This window comes from Miniopterus natalensis, chromosome 14, assembly GCF_054644295.1.
Source record: "Miniopterus natalensis isolate mMinNat1 chromosome 14, mMinNat1.hap1, whole genome shotgun sequence".
Taxonomy (NCBI): Eukaryota; Metazoa; Chordata; class Mammalia; order Chiroptera; family Miniopteridae; genus Miniopterus; species Miniopterus natalensis.
In genome coordinates, this window is record NC_142094.1 from 44,034,133 (window position 1) to 44,049,947 (window position 15,815).

At 44.5% G+C, this 15,815-nt stretch overlaps 1 protein-coding gene across 2 annotated transcripts in view; it reads left to right on the forward strand.

Annotated features, from left to right (window-relative positions):
• SUFU (SUFU negative regulator of hedgehog signaling) overlaps nucleotides 1-15,815 on the forward strand; it is an 88,093-nt gene that overhangs the window by 10,956 nt on the left and 61,322 nt on the right. For both annotated transcript variants that reach the window (XM_016219938.2, XM_016219939.2), the window contains exon 3: nucleotides 12,641-12,777. In XM_016219938.2, the coding sequence (XP_016075424.2) occupies nucleotides 12,641-12,777 (137 nt within the window). The remainder of the gene's footprint in view (nucleotides 1-12,640; nucleotides 12,778-15,815) is intronic.

Sequence of the window (15,815 nt, forward strand, 5' to 3'; positions counted from 1 at the left end):
GGATACAGATTAACTTTTCCACTTGTTGTTTTCTGTGGTCTTGGTTACTACAGATGGGAAATGCTAATTTTCCCTCTTCGAAGCTTAGTTTGCAGGAACTTTTTGTGCCATTTCATCCCCTGGGGTTTCCAGTGGAAATCCTGCCTTTCCCCTAACACACCTGTCCTGGGAGCATGGTTCCCTCTCTGGTTGCGCGTTTGCTTTCGTACCAAAGCTGTCATGAGGCTAATAACTGGAATGCTTTGTAAGCCACACACTGAAGGCAAGTCCCCACCCTACCCAAGCTGGGCACAGCAGGCTGAGGAAGTGCTGTGTAGGCTCTTTGGAGGGCAGGGCTCTCTGAAGCTTTGGTCCCACTGCCTTTCATCTCAGAGGTGCGTAGTTTCAAGATGACTGTTGGTATGACATGGTGACTGCTCTCTGCTAAGGGCAGGGGATCTGGGCTACCTAGAAAGAGCCAGGGCCTCCTTGATTTTAGCTCAGGGTGGGAATAGGGGCCAGCAGTGGGGCTAGAGCTCCTCCTGAAGCTGAAACCACCACTCTGGGTTGGATTTCAGGCCCCAGGTCTCTGAATTTTGAAATGTTGAGAATTTTTCTTCTGTAACCACAGGAACACCTAAGGCATTGTGGGACTCCCAGCAGATCTGTGCAGGTGTGTGGTTTCATCCTTTGTAAAGCATTTCATTTGCAGCATGGATTAGCTCTTCCTCCATGGGGTAGGGATTCTAAATTGTCCAATTCAGAGAGCCCCTCAGCAGTAAGGGGACAGTGGGAAGAAGTACCTTGAGCTGGCTCAAACTCACTTTAAAAAGGCCGAGAGGAGATGATTACTAGACTTATTGTGGTGACTACTTGGTAAAGTATATAAATGTTGAAAGACTGGGTTGTGGGCAATGGACCTAAATAGACACTTCTCCAAAGAGGACATACAAATGGCTAAGAGACATATGAAAAAATGCTGAACATCTCTAATCATCATAGAGATGCAAATTAAAACCACAATGAGGTATCACTTCACACCTGTCAGAATGGCACCATCAACAAGTCAACGAACTACAAATGCTGGCGAGGGTGTGGAGAAAAGGGCACCCTAGTACATTGCTGGTGGGAGTGCAGACTGGTGCAGCCACTATGGAAAACAGTATGGAGTTTCCTCAAAAGATTAAAAATTGACCTGCCATTTGACCCAGTGATCCCACTTCTAGGAATATATCCTAAAGAACCTCAAACACTAGTCGCAAAGAACTTATGCACCCCTATGTTCATAGCAGCGCAATTCACTATAGCTAAGATTTGGAAGCAGCCCAAGTGCCCATCAGTAGATGAGTGGATAAAAAAGCTGTGGCACATTTACATCATGGAGTACTATGCGGCTGTGAAGAGGAAGGACCTTTTGGCCTTTGGCACAGCATGGAGGGAACTGGAGAGTATTATGCTAAGTGAAATGAGCCATTTGGAGAAGGACAAGTACCAAATGATCTCACTTATATGTGGAATATAATAAACAAAATAAACTGATGAACAAAGTGGATCCAGTAACCTAGAAGCTTGGAACAAACTGAGGGATCTCAGAGGGAAGGTGGGGAGGGGTGGGGTGGGGAGAGATTAATTAGGGAACTTGTATGTTTATGGGCATGTCCCATGGATGTGAACATTGGTATGGGGAGGGCCTGGGGGTGGGATGGATGTGGGGTAGAGGGGATCAGTAGGGTTAGAAGGGGGACATCTATAATGGTCTCAACAATAAAGATAAAGTAAAAAAAAAAGACTGGGTTGTACCCCTGAAACTAACATAATACTATATGTCAGTTGTAATTTTTTAAAAGAAGTCCAAGAGACCTGACTACTGGGGAGTGACTGCCATGTCAGAGTGGTGCCCTGGGCTGGTCGGCACTGGGGAATTTCCTTCTCTTCCTGCAGAGAGAGGCAGATTCGGTAGCCTTTACGGGTTTGACTTGATCAGATATCTTCGTCCTAGGATTCTTTCTTGTTCAGCCCATCCTTCTAGACTTCCATCTTTCACACCTTGGCTTTTTTCATATTGAATTTTGGTCCTCACACCTGCCATTTTCTAGATCTGGTTTTGTCAGCATCTCCCTTGCCCAGCTTTCCGACTCAGAGATCCTGACTCTGGACTTTGACCTTTTACTCCTACATTCATTCCTCTATCCTGCCTCTGGGGTGTCCCACTCAGCTATGTTTTTGTTTCAGTACCTCAATTCTAATGTCTGGTCTTAAAATATGCGTGGAGAGATCTTATCCTCTGACCTGAGCCCCATAGGAATGGTCTTTTCACCCCTGCACACACTTTTACAGCTTGCTAACCTGCCTGCTGAGCTCTCTTACACAGAGCATTGGGCTGTACAGCACACCCCACCAGTAAAACTATGTCAAGTCCCTGATACAGGCAGAACATTGGAGAAGATGATGTGTTGGGGCTGGGGAACAATGAGAAGTCATACCTAACTTCTAACTTTGAGAAACCCAACATCTGCTTGGTAAGAAATGACAAAGACACTGGAAAAGAAGATAGTGAGGATTGGGGCTGGGAATAGCTTTTGGCTTTATCTGACTTCTGTGGCTTTGAAGCTGTCTCCTCTCACCCTGTGATCTTCAGTGCTTTAAGATACTTAAAAAATGTAATAATAATTGCAAACACATAGCTCTTACTGTGTTCAAGCACTATTCTAAGTGCTTTGTATAAACTCATTTAATCCTCACAACAGCTCTATGGGGTAGGGATTATTAATTTTATTTTATAAGGAAATTGAGGCTCAGAGATGTTGAGGAACTTATGTACCAAGCCAGTGAATGCTGGAACTGGGCTATCAACCCAGGCAGTCCTGCTCCAGCAGTCTTCATCCTTCCTTTCTGCCTGTGCAAAGAGGGCTGGGGCTGGAGACTACTATTACAATTATGCACCTAAGTTCAAAGGTATCTTGGGTTAATGGAGTGTGAATAGTTAAGCAGGAAGTGCTTTGTAGGGGAAATGTTGAGCTGGATGTTGAAGCAGCTTTGTAGAGAAGAAAAAGTCCTGCTGGGTAATGGCAAAAGGGTAGAATTGGAGAGTAGGTGACAGAATCCTGTGTCATCTAAGTCAAGGCCAGGAAAGCCTGCAACTCTTAGAAGAACAAAGATGGTGCTTCTTGCTTAGATGCCAAGTTCACATAGTCATGCTTCTTGTGTGTTCGGTATGCTTCTAGTGAGGCCCCAAGAACATATCTTGACCAAGATGTGTGGAGTATTGGATCATTCTCTCTGGGGAGAGGGTGTAGAAATGAGGAACACTTAGAAGTAGGGAGTACTCACACCATCTAGTTGAGGCATCTGCGGTGCCAGTCTGTGAAGGATTTTTCTTCTGATAAAAAGATGTCTTCCCTGGCCGGTGTGGCTTAATTGGGCGTTGTCCCATGCACTGAAAGGTTCTGGGTTTGATTCCTGGTCAAGGCACATCCTTGGGTTGTGGGCTTGATCCCCTAGTAGCAGGCACGCAGGGGGCAGCTGATTGATGTTTCACTCTTACAACAATGCTTCTCTTTCTCTCTTCCTCTATTTCTTAAACAAAACAAAAAAAGATGTCTTTTCACCCTGTAGAGGGTATTTTTCCCCTGTGTCCTCATATCAACGCAGATTTTCATATCATTTTGTTGTTGTTATTGTTAATCCTTATCCGAGGATATTTTTTCCACTGATGGGAGGAAGAGACGGAGAGGAGGAGAGAGAGAGAAACATTGATGTGAGAGAGGCACATCGATTTGTTGGTTGCCTCCCACATGTACCCCGACCAGGGCCAGGGATTGAGCCTGCAACTGAGGTACGTGCCCTTGACTGAATCAAACCTAGGACCCTTCAGTCCTCAGGCCGATGCTCTAACCACTGAGGAAACCGGCTAGGGCGATTAGTTCCAGTTTTGGGCAATTTTGAATAAAGCTGTCATAAATATTTATATATATGTTTTTGTATGGACATAAATTTTCAATTCATCAGGGTTAAGTTTCTGGGTCATGTGATAAGACTATGTTTAGCTTTGTAAGAAACTGCCAAACTGTCTTCAAAAGTGACGGTACCTTTTGTGTTCCTACCAGCAGTGAATGAGTTCCTCTCATTGTGTGTCCTCACTAGCATTTGGTATTGTCAGTATTTTGGATTTTAGCTATTCTAATAGGGGTGGAGTGGTATCTTATTGTTGTATTAATTTGCAGTTCCCTAATGATGAGATGTTGAACATCTTTTCATATGCTTGTCTGCTGTCTGTATCTATTCTTTGGTGACATATCTTTGTTTTTGTTTCTTTCCTCCTCCCACACATACTCCACCCCTGACCACATATACTTCTTTTTCTTACATCATGAGTTCAGACAGTGGGGCTAATTATGTTTTCTGGCATATTTTCCTTTTGGTCACTTTTCAAGCCACTAAGTAAGTTAGTTCCCCTGAGTAGGTGCTAGGTCCACATCTGAATTCCTCCATCTCTGTTGGTTTTAACTGAGGCTGGCTCACGAGTTCTGTACCTTCTTTTCCCCAATGATGGTATCTTCCGTAAAGTCTGTGGCTGGTACTGAGGCCTACAACCTCATTCCCAAGGTTCACGATTGTGTCCTCCAAACAGACTATAGAAAGAATGCTGTGCAAACTTGTCAACTGCAGACTCTGGCAAGCTTAACCTTGCCTTAGATGAGAAATGAGTACATCAGGCTCCTTGAGGCCCCAGCCAAACCTCAAACTCTCTGTCTTGGTTGAACGAGATCAAGAGGATTTTCCAAAATTCAAAACTTTCCTGGCCTGGACTTTTTCTGTTCTATCCATTATTGTGGTCACTTTTTAGTTATAAATTTACTTATCCCCCACTTGATTTTAAAGAGAGAGAGGGAGGGGGGGAGAGAGACAGACAGACAGACATTGATTTATTGTTCCACTTATTTATGCAATCATTGGTTGCTTCTTGTGTGTGCCCTGACTGGAGATCAAACTTGCAACCTTGGCGAATTGGAATGACGTTCTAACCAACGGAGCTACCCGACCAGGGCTAAATTTGCATTTTTTGCTATAAAGACAGTTGACCCATTTTACCAGAAATGTTGGAAATTGGAGAAGGGTGAAGGAAAAATATCATTCCTAATCCTATCACCTTTTGTTCGAAATCCTGCATGTCCTCATGATGGTTTCTGTAAACAATCATGAGTGATGCTTTCCCAGGTGTGTGTAGGGCTTTTGTCTTGTGTAAGTCCTCTCAGTTTAGGACTTAACATCTTCCAACGCTGCCCTTCTACATGGCTAACACTGTTTTCTAAATTCAGCTGGCTCATGGCTGCTAGGGTTTCCAGATACTGAAAACAGCACATTTGTTTGGGAAGATGGCTCCTACCCATTGCCATGTTGCATTAACTACATCCATTTTTTTGCTGCTTGACTTCTCATAGAAGTGATGAGCAGTTTAGGTAGTGTGTGTACCAACTGTGCAGCTGCCCACCTCTCATTTCATACTGTGATTCTTTAACTACAGATTACCATGCCTGGTGGTGATAGCCTGAAGCTGTGTGCTGTTCCCATTGTTGACGTCCCCTTAGAAAGGTGATCAGTGTTTAGATTTGGTGGTCATTGTCACCTGGAAGTGAATACCATGAGCCTCCTTGCTTCTTCCTTTCTTGGGTGTGTGGATACAGAAGACAGTGAGACTGGGCTTATAGAGTGCCCCGGGCTCCTGGTACCCAAGTATACAGAAGATTCACAGTATAAGCACAAATGCCAAGAGATGGATGAGATACTTTTCAGGCAATTGCCTAAAATAAATGGCTACCATTTCGGGCTTGTGAGGTTTTCTGCCATATATAGGAATCAAATAATATACTAATACTGTATGTATGCTACAGGATCTGGTCAATGGATCTAGGAAAAAGGATGGCCCACTGTCCTCTCCTGGCACTGGGTCTACTGGCTATTGAGTGGTACATTTGGTTCCCATTCAGCGTTAATCACTGGCCTCTCTTCTTCATTTGGATGGTCAGCCATTCATTCATTACAGTGATAGTCATTGTTGAGACAGTTCTGGACATGAGGTATATAGTAACGAACAGCATTCTCCTGTCCTGGACTTCATGGAGCCTCCAATCTTTTTGGCTGAAGGGCCCTTTAACTGGAAAACATTGTGGGGAGGTGGGCCTGATACAGCCTTGGGGCCTTAGGTCACCATGCAGAACTCCTTGCCTCCTTTTCTGCAGTCCATGTCTTGAGGCCTGGTAGAGGGCTCTTTTCGAGCAGAAGTTCTGAGGCTCAGGACCAGAACCGTGGTCAGGACTGTGGGGCTAGGCCAGTTTCCCATTTGTTGATGAGAGTATGGGTTTATAGCAGCTTCTCAGAGAGATGTGGTTCACTGGGCTCCAGGCCCTTTGTAGTATGTTAGTAAAAGCGAATGGCCTTCAAAGATCCCTTACCTTCCTGTTCCCTCCCATGTTATTCAGGCTTCTTGAGTCCCGGGTCATAGAACCAGCTTTGCCACAAGAAGGCCAATCAAGGAGATGTTTTGTTTTTCCAGTACTGACCCTACGAGCGCTTGGAGCCCTGCCTCTGACCACCAGTTTCCCTTACTCTGATCTCAGGCTTTTCAACATGAGGTCAGGAACTCAGGAGCCATGCCTGTGGGGAGGGGTAAGTACTATAGAATGGGGCCTGGCCCAGGCTCCTGATCCCAGGGGGTCAAGCTGGCTGGCTGCGCTTTCTGCCTGTGATGGATTTGACTCCTAAACGCTTCTGAAAAACTTGGTGGTTAGAGGAAAAAACATAATGGAAACTGACAGATGACACTGTGGCTTGCCCTAACCCCTTCTTGCTGTAGTTTTTCCAATATATTGGGTTGAAGACATGTTGGATTCCTGCCCTCTTAAAGCTAGTGTGCCAATTTCTCATTCCTGTAGCCAGAGAAGTTTTGCATAGAGAAAGGACCCAGAAAGATGGCAGTAGCTGCTCAGGGAGCCTTTGGGATTGGAGCATTGCAGGAACATTGCTGATGTGGGTCTCTTAGTTCTGTGCTAGCTCTGTAGCCGGGGGCAGTGTCCATAGCATCTCATGCATGTCACTCCTCTGCTCAGACCATCCATTGGCTTTCTGTGCAGTTGGTGCTCCCTGAAGTTGTACAATGCCCTGATCACTCAACCATGTGAAGATTGTAGTTAGTGAAAATAGCTAGTGCAGAGTCCCTGAGGTAGGAAGGAGTCCAAAGAACAGAAAGAAGGCCAGTATGTTTGGGGCTGGGTAAGAGAGAAGAGCAGTGGAGCAACATGAGGCTGGAGAGTTTGAAGGCAATGTAAAGAATGTGATATTTAACAAGTTATCTGTTGATGGGAGGGAAGCAAAGGGATGATGCAATGTGGGACAGGAGTGGGGCTTTAGGAAACTTTTGCAGTGATTTGGGACCTCAGCACTGGTACAAAGGCAAGAGAACAGAGTTGAGTGATGGTTTTATTTCCCTAAAAAGGAAATAGCAACAAAAGTGGCTCAAAGGAAATGCCATTAAGATATTTGAATCTTACTTTGATAGTGACTGAAAGGAATACTCATTGCTTTTTAATACTGTCTTATCTTGCTTGTGTTTGAATGTCTCAGCCTGATTATCTTTTTGGACGGCAATGGGAATATTATTACCATTTAGTATTTGCTCAGCTGTGACATGATGTGCCCATGTACAGAACATGTAAAAGTACAGCCCTTGGGGAACTGAGATGCTGCAAAGATTTGTTTCTTTCCACTACCCTCATTCATATATCTTAATCTTCTGGAGCAGATGGCTTCCCAGAGTCCTGGAGGATAGTGGGTGGATAAATGGCCCTTGGGCAGAATGCCTGACTCTTGGGTATGCAGGAAGCCCCCAAGCTGTACACCTGTATGCAGATGGCACCTCACTTCCCAAGTCAGACTTTGATCTTGCTGCCATTGGCCTAGCCTGTCTTTTTTTATTTTAAAAAAGATCTTTGACCCAGCTGTCATGGCTTAGTGGTTGAGCATCCACCTATGATCCAGAAGATCACGGTTCTATTTCTGGTCAGGGTACATGCCCAGGTTGTGGGGTTGATCCCCCAGTATGGGGCATGCAGGTGGTAGCCAATCAATGACTCTCTCATCATTGATGTTTCTATCTCTCTCTCCCTCTCCCTTCCTCTCTCTGAAATCAATAAAGATAACTTTAAAAAAAATTAAAAAAAATCTTTGTATAGATGTTGCTTTACACCAGTGCCAAGAGTGGCAGCTGTCATAATGATGCCCAGAAACACAGGTACCAGGCTCTTCCTTGACCCAGAATTCCTAGAGAGTGTCAGGCTGGCTTGGAATCCCTCAGGGGACTGTCTGACCTTTCAGTTCTTTGGTGGTGGTTGGGAGTAGAGGGAAGAATGTACATTAGGTCTCCAGTAGGGGAGAGTGAACTGTTGTGTTTTCTCCACCCTGTAGAGAGAGGGTCTGCTGCTCTAGGCTTGGTGCTTTTGTTCAATTTAGTGTCTCAGTCTGGGAAGCTCTTTGCTCACTGGGATGGAGGTAAGCCACCCTAAGTGTTGGGAGCCAGGTAAGTTTGTTTGTCTGGATTCTCAGCTGAATCAGTCCTGGGAGCTATTATTTTTAACCTTGAGGAATGCTGTGGGAATGTGCTCCTTGACTCCCATCAAGGGATCTCGGGAGACATCTACTTGAGTGAGGCAAATGCTTTCCCTGAATCTGGTCGGATGGCGTGTAGTGGAAAGAGCATGTGCTACTCAGAGTTAAACTTGAAGGTGGATGCCCTGCACCGCAACCTCCCCGGACTCCCAGCTCATTGTGAGAGTGCAGAGTCTTAGCTGGTGGGGGTTTTCTTACTCATTCTTCTTTTTTTTCTTTCTTGTTTCTTAATTTCTTTAACAATTTTTCAATTATAGTTGACATTCAATGTTATATTAGTTTCAGGTGTACAGATAGTGGTTAGACATTTATATTACTTATGAAATGATCCCCTGATAGGTCTGGTATCCACCTGACACTATACATAGTTATTACAATATTATTGACTGTATTTCCCATGCTTAACTTATCCCTGTGACTATTTTTAACTGCCAATTTGTACTTTTTAATCCCTTCACCTTTTTCCCCACTCCCCCAACCCGCTTCCCACCTCATTCTTTAAAAAAAAAAAAAAGATTTTAGAGAGAGAGGAAGAGAGAGAGAGATCAATGTGAGAGAGAAACATTGATCAGTTGCCTCCCAAATGTGCCCTGACCGGGGATTGAACCCATAACCTGAGTATGTGCCTTGACTGGGATCGAACCGCCACCTTTCAGTGTACAGGATGATGCACCAACCAACTGAACCACACTGGCCAGGACACGTTCCTTCTTTTTTTAAGATTGTACAAAATTAATATAATATAGCTGGAAATTTTTAAAAAATCTTAGCTATGTCAGAATATTACCATATAAACATATTTCAAAAGAATTTTACAAAGTTTTTCACATAGTGTATGGTGCTTTGGTAGTTACTAAACACCATTTCAAAACATCTAATGAAGTTTGAGTAATTGTGAATTGTTCGAAATAAAACATCTTTGCAAATGCTTGTTTAGCAATTGTTTACTGAATTCTGTTGTAATGGCTGTCACTCAAAGCATGGTAGCAGTCAGGAAGAACCCCAGGCCTGGTTTGAGGGTTCTGGGAGGAGTCTAAGGTCAGTAAAACCCCTTCTACTCATATTCTGTCTGAAGTTAGCAGTCATTTTGGCCTATTGGAGGCCGAGTGATAACCTTAGTCAGACGCTTTGAGACAGACCTTTGGGCAGGTTCCAGGGGTCAGACAACTGTGTCCAGGACTCAAGGCATGTGTTCTTCCTGTCAGCGGGTTTGATGCTATTCTTAAGGCCGCACAGCCATACCTAGGCTCACCAAATTGTTGGGACAAAGCCAGCCTCTCCCCTGGGCACCTCAATTAGTAGGATCAGAAGTTCTTGAGCTGGAAACAATTTTGAGAAGCCATCTCATTCATCCTTCTGCAATAAGACTAATAGAGCCCCTCCCCCCTCCCTACCAGACTGGGGAGAATCTGTAATGTATTTTTTTAAAAATTCCTGTTGGAAGAAATCCCAATGGTTTCCTTTTCCACCAGCCAGTATTTTAGCAGCCTTCTGTGTTAGAAAAAAATCTTTGCTCTAACCCAGATCCCACCTTCTGCCATGCATGCCAATTTCCTCTTGTGTTTTTCTTTTTCAGAAGATGTGAGAGTCAGCTGCTCCCTAGAAGGGGCTTCATCTCTGGTCAGACAAAACCGCTTTGGCTGGAGAAGCTCTCATGTGAGGAAGTCCAGACCAAGCCAGGCCCCTCCAGGGGACTTTAAAGACTAAATGACCCTGTCACTTGGCTATTGCCTGAGCAGTCTGCTTTGAAAGAGACCTGACAGGCTCCAGGTTGTGTGTTTATCCTGCTGGTGGGCCATTCCAAACTCATGTTTCAGAGTTTAGAGGTTGTGTCCAGCAAGCCTGGTGGGTGGTAATCAAACACAGGTGGAGACCATCTGGCTGGGCCTGCCCCTCCCAGATGAGGGCTGGCCTGCCCACCACAGAACTGGCCTAGAAAGCACCCTGTGTGGAGGCAGATGGTGCACATGTGCATGTGTGTGCATGTACACTCACACATACGTGTGCATGTGTGCACAGCGCTCCTCAGAAAGGTGGTTCTGCTTCGATATGTATGATTTTTTTCTCTCTACATCCAAGGGTTCCCCCATTGCGCATCCTGAGGAACGTGTTTCTTTTAGTCTGTTTCTCAAGTTTTTGTGGTTAGAAATCATGTATTTTTCTTGGCCCAGGATGAAAGCCCTGGAGTAATAGTCTAATATATTTTACAAAGCTGCCTTTAATTGGTGGCTGCTTGAAATCTTCCTTTTGACCTAGTGACCCATCTCCTTTTGTAGAGTTTTAGCTCCCAGTCAGTCTTGCATTACCCCAGGTTTTCACACTCCTATCATACCTGCAGCCCTGGGGAGGCAGCTCTTCTACCCTCAGTTTGCTTAGCTATTTCCTCAGCATCCCTGCATGGAATTACCCCAAAACAGGGCAGTTCAGCAAGGAAAGAAAATAGTTTACACTGCGTGCTGCCAAGCATCTTCTAGTATGGTCTCCAAAATTCTAGGTGTGTACCCTCAAAATTGATCCCCCCCCACATAGTTAGGTGCTCAGAGGAAATGCAAACTGTGGACACCTCCTTTGAATGTAAGTGGGTATGACCATGGTGACTTTAAGGATGGATTCCTTTTCATCCTTTAGATAACTTAGCTATGAGAGGTGATCTCCCCACCATAGCAAGTGCAGAAAGCCTGTGTTCACCCAGGCACACAGCAGGGCTAGGACTGGTGTCAGAGCTCCTGAGACTTTGAATATCTTTCTGTCTAGTCTCTTGGGATTGGTGATGGTGATGATGAAGATGAAGATGAAGAAGGAAAGAGGCCTCATGAAATTATAGGGTTGGGCATTGACTGCATCACTATCCCTTCAGAATTCTCCCCTCTGACCAATTGTCTATTCCAGTAGCTTGGCTGGCAAGGAGATGTGGGCTGTCATCTTAGGTTATGGTTTGTATTTGTATGCTGAGGAGCTTACATATGTATAATCATTATGGCTCATGTTTGTACAAGATATAATTACTGAAAATTATATCATCAACATATTTTAGCTTTTAACCCTTCCCATGCTGGCAGGCCTCCTGAGCTCTCAGGAACTCTCCCAGATGTGCCCCTCACCTGGGGAGGTGTGTCACTCTACCAACCAGGCCTTGCTTTCTAATCCATATCCTTTCCCTGTCTGGCAAAAGTCGATTCCAGGGACTTCACCCTGGAGATTTGGGGCTCCTGAGCGTTTCCTAGCAGACAAGGAGGCAGGCATTCCTTGCCTTGTCATCACTGTAATGAGTGTGGCTACAGAGGTAGTAACTCTTATTGTCTGGGCTACCTGGGGATGGGAAGGGAGGGCAAACCTTGCTTCCTCAAGGTTCCAGTGATTGAGGAGTGCACACAGGATGCCAGATTTCAGGAATCATATGTACTGATTGATGAATGCACGAGGGGCTTTCAGGAAAAATACAGGCCCTCTCAGTATTTGGAATCTGCCCTGGGAACTGTCTGCAAATGCTGAGTTTGGAGGCCAGCCAGCGTGGCCAGAGGCTTGCACCCTTGTGGGCCAGGGTGGAGGTGGGAGCAGGAAAAGGGCCTCATCCTCACAGAACATACAGCAGGACTTGCATCCTTAGCAAGCGTAGTATGTGCTTATTAACAACCTGAAGGGATATGGAGCTTGAATAAGGACAGTTTTCAGTATTGACTCTCAGTCACACAGAAAAGAATTTACCAGAGCCACAACATGTGGGACTCATAATTCAGGGTGCCGGTAGGGGAGTTTGATTGGCTGGGCCAAGGTCACACACAAGTACTAAAGCTGGCTGGAGGGCAAGGCTGGAGCTCTGGTTCCTTATGGGCTGTTGAGGTCCTTTCTGCCCTCGAGGCTTGCACCCTGGGGGATTCCTCTAGGGTTTGGATGCTAAGGCCGCCAAGAATAAGGGAGAACTTTAAGTAGACTTTCAAAACAGCGTTTTCTTTTTCCTAAGGTAGTTGAACGAAAAACATTTGCTTTTTATTCCTTTCAGATTTACAGGAACAGATGGACCTAGTGGTTTTGGCTTTGAGCTGACATTTCGTCTGAAGAGAGAAACAGGGGAGTCTGCTCCCCCAACATGGCCAGCAGAGCTGATGCAGGGCCTGGCCAGATACGTGTTCCAGTCAGGTAAGAGCCCCAAGAACTGGCTGGTGTGGTGGTTTTATTGTCATGAGTTTGGTTGGCTTTGAGAACTCACAGGCGTTTTGATGTCTGCAGAGTGACCTTTCCTGGGAGCACTGTACCCCATTTGTACCATGAGGATGGTTTGTTTTGCCTGGTCTTTTGGGGTGGAAAGCTAGCTGGGCCATGGAGGAGAAGGATATGTCACTATGACCTCTGGCAGCAAGTGAGAGTCTGTGCTGCTGTCCTGACACCCTGAGCCCTTGTTACAGCCTGCCAGTCGTGCTTCTGAATCCCAGTGAGCCAAAGGCCGACTTGGCATGGAACTGACCAGCTCTTTTCTGTCTGCCCTGTTTTCCATAATTAGCATGGTCCTTGCTCCCTCCTGTCAGTGGCCTAAACCATCTCTGTTTCTGGGGCCACAAGCACACGTTAATCTTGACTAAGGATTGGGTTAACAGTAGAGGATGAGGCAGAGAGAGAGAAGGAATTGCCAGGAGCTTGCTCTCTCACTGTGTGAAGGGGAAGCTGGAATCAGGTAGGACCTTAATAGTCAGAAAGATTGTTTGATTCAAGTGCCTTCCAGGGGATGATCCTATGCTCCTGTTGCCCCTTTGGAGACTGCTAATGTGGAACCTGAGGTGGGACTTCGTGCTGGGAACCTTGGTCTCCCACTCTTGTCTCAGCCTGCTTATAGTCCTCCAGTGGCATGAAATGTTGGAGTGAAATTTAGTACCTTTTATGGAGGGTTTCATATCATCTGAATGTTTCTGTGTGGCTAATTGCTCAGAAACATTTCCCATATCACCTCAGATTTTGCTTCTTGGGTTTGGTAAGTAGCCTCAAATATATGCCCAGACACTTTATTCAGGTCTTTTGCTCTTTGCTTATAGATAAGGGCAGAGCAGCATCAAGGCCAGGGGCCCTCAAAATGTGGTCCTTAGAACCCCTGCATCAGAAGCACCTAGAGATTTGTTGCAAACACACATTCCTGGGCCCCATAGGAGACCACTGGCTCAGATGGGGGTGATATTCCCAGATGCTTCTGGTAGAGACTAAATTTGGAGAACCATAAATCTGGTAGCTTCTCTTAAGAACAGTGACTTTTTTTTTTCCAGCCTCTAGTAGGTTATAAATTAGGGTGCAATAGAGCCTCTGGGTTGAACTCCTCTGCTCATTCCAGACTCCTAGGAGTCAGTTGTTGGCAGGGTAGCTGTCACATAAGGGGACTGATACTATCATCTACCATTGTGTGTACTATGGGATAGTCCCATTGTGGAGGCTACAGTGGGTCTTCTCTAAGCAAGAGTCCCAAACCTTGCTGCTCATGAGATCCCCTGAGAAGCTTATCAACACACTTATTCCCAAAGTCTTCCACAGGGCTCTGATTCAGTTGATCAGAGGTGGGACTATGGCATCTGTTTCTTAAACAATTTCTTAGGAGATTCTAATGCAGCTGGTCTGGGGATGGTGTTTGGGCTTAAAGAACTGTTGACCAAGAAGAAGTAACCTTCACAGGGTCAGGGAAGCAGGCTGCCTGGAGCAGCTGGTGTATGTGATTTGCTATTACCCTAGTATGGTTTGAAGACTCTTAAAATTGTGCCAAGAATCTATTGCCCGAACACTTTGTGTCTCTTCTCTCCATTCTTTGGAGGCCTAAACTGACTTTGATATAGAACTATCTTTGGAAAAATAGATTTTTCTTGGTGTGGAATTTAATCTGCTATAGGAAAGGGGGCTCTAAAGATTAGGCAACCCCTTGCTTGTATAGACAGGTATCTCCTTGCCCACTGCTTAATCCAGTGTATTTATACGTTTGTTTCTACTTAATGTACTTGCTCAGGTGGATAGAGATCAGAGAAATGGAAGACAGGTGGGTGTTGTGCATCACTGTCAGGCAGAGTCCAGCAGATGAACTTCCGAAATAGTTCTGATATTATAGTTATGAAATAATAAGGTAGGTGAGTGAAAAAAAAGGGATTTGATTTGCAAGGGTTCATTTCACCCACACCGTAAACATCACCAGTGACCATTTTGTAATACTAATGTGATCGTTGATTCAGGCAGGTTATCAACAGATGCTATAACCATTGGATAAAAAGATGGTTGGGGAACAAGATATTCATTCACAAGGACTCAAAAGATCCCTCTACAGATTACTTATTTATTACAGAGAGAAAAATAATCCCATTACAATGAAAAGATTTGGGTGGACATCACTTTAGCGCAATGATCAAATGTAGCAACACCAATAATGGAACAAATTATTATTTGGTACTACTTAGTGTGTTGTGGTGTAAAGTATAAAATATCAACTATGTAGCACTTTTCCAAAAATGTTGCACCCAAATTGAATCCTGAGCAAATAGACAAATCCAGATTGTGGGACATTTTATAAGACAACTGTCTAGACTCTTCAGAAAATGTCAGTGCTATGAAAGATATAAAAAGGCAAGGGGTGGGGGCTGTCCTAAATTAAAGGAAACATGACAGTTTAAATGCACTTATGATCCTTGATTAGATCCTAAATTGAAAAAATAAGATCATTTTTAGGGCAATTGGAAAAATATATAGACTGTGTTAGATAATTGTATTGTGCAGCTGTGAAATTCCTTGGGTATGATACATACAGTATTATGGTTAATGTCCTTGTTCTTAGGAGATAAAAGCTGAAGTATTTATAAGTACAGTGACATGATGTCTGCAACTTACTTTGAAAAAAATAAATAAAAAACTTTTCTAGGCTCCTTTGAGTCTTCCTTTTAAAAAAAATTTTTTTTTTTCTTAATCCATTGATTTTAGGGAGAGAAAGAAACATCGATTTGTTGTTCCACTTATTTATGCATTCATTGGTTGATCCTTGAATGTGCCCTGACCAGGAATTGAACCTGCTACCTTGGCATATTAGAATAATATTCTGACCAACTGAGCTGCCTGGCCAGGGCTGCAACTTAATTTTCTAACAATTCAGCAAAATAAAGTATCTGTGTGTGGAGAGAGAGAGAAGAGAGAGCAAATGTGGTAAAACGTTAACAGCTGGTGGA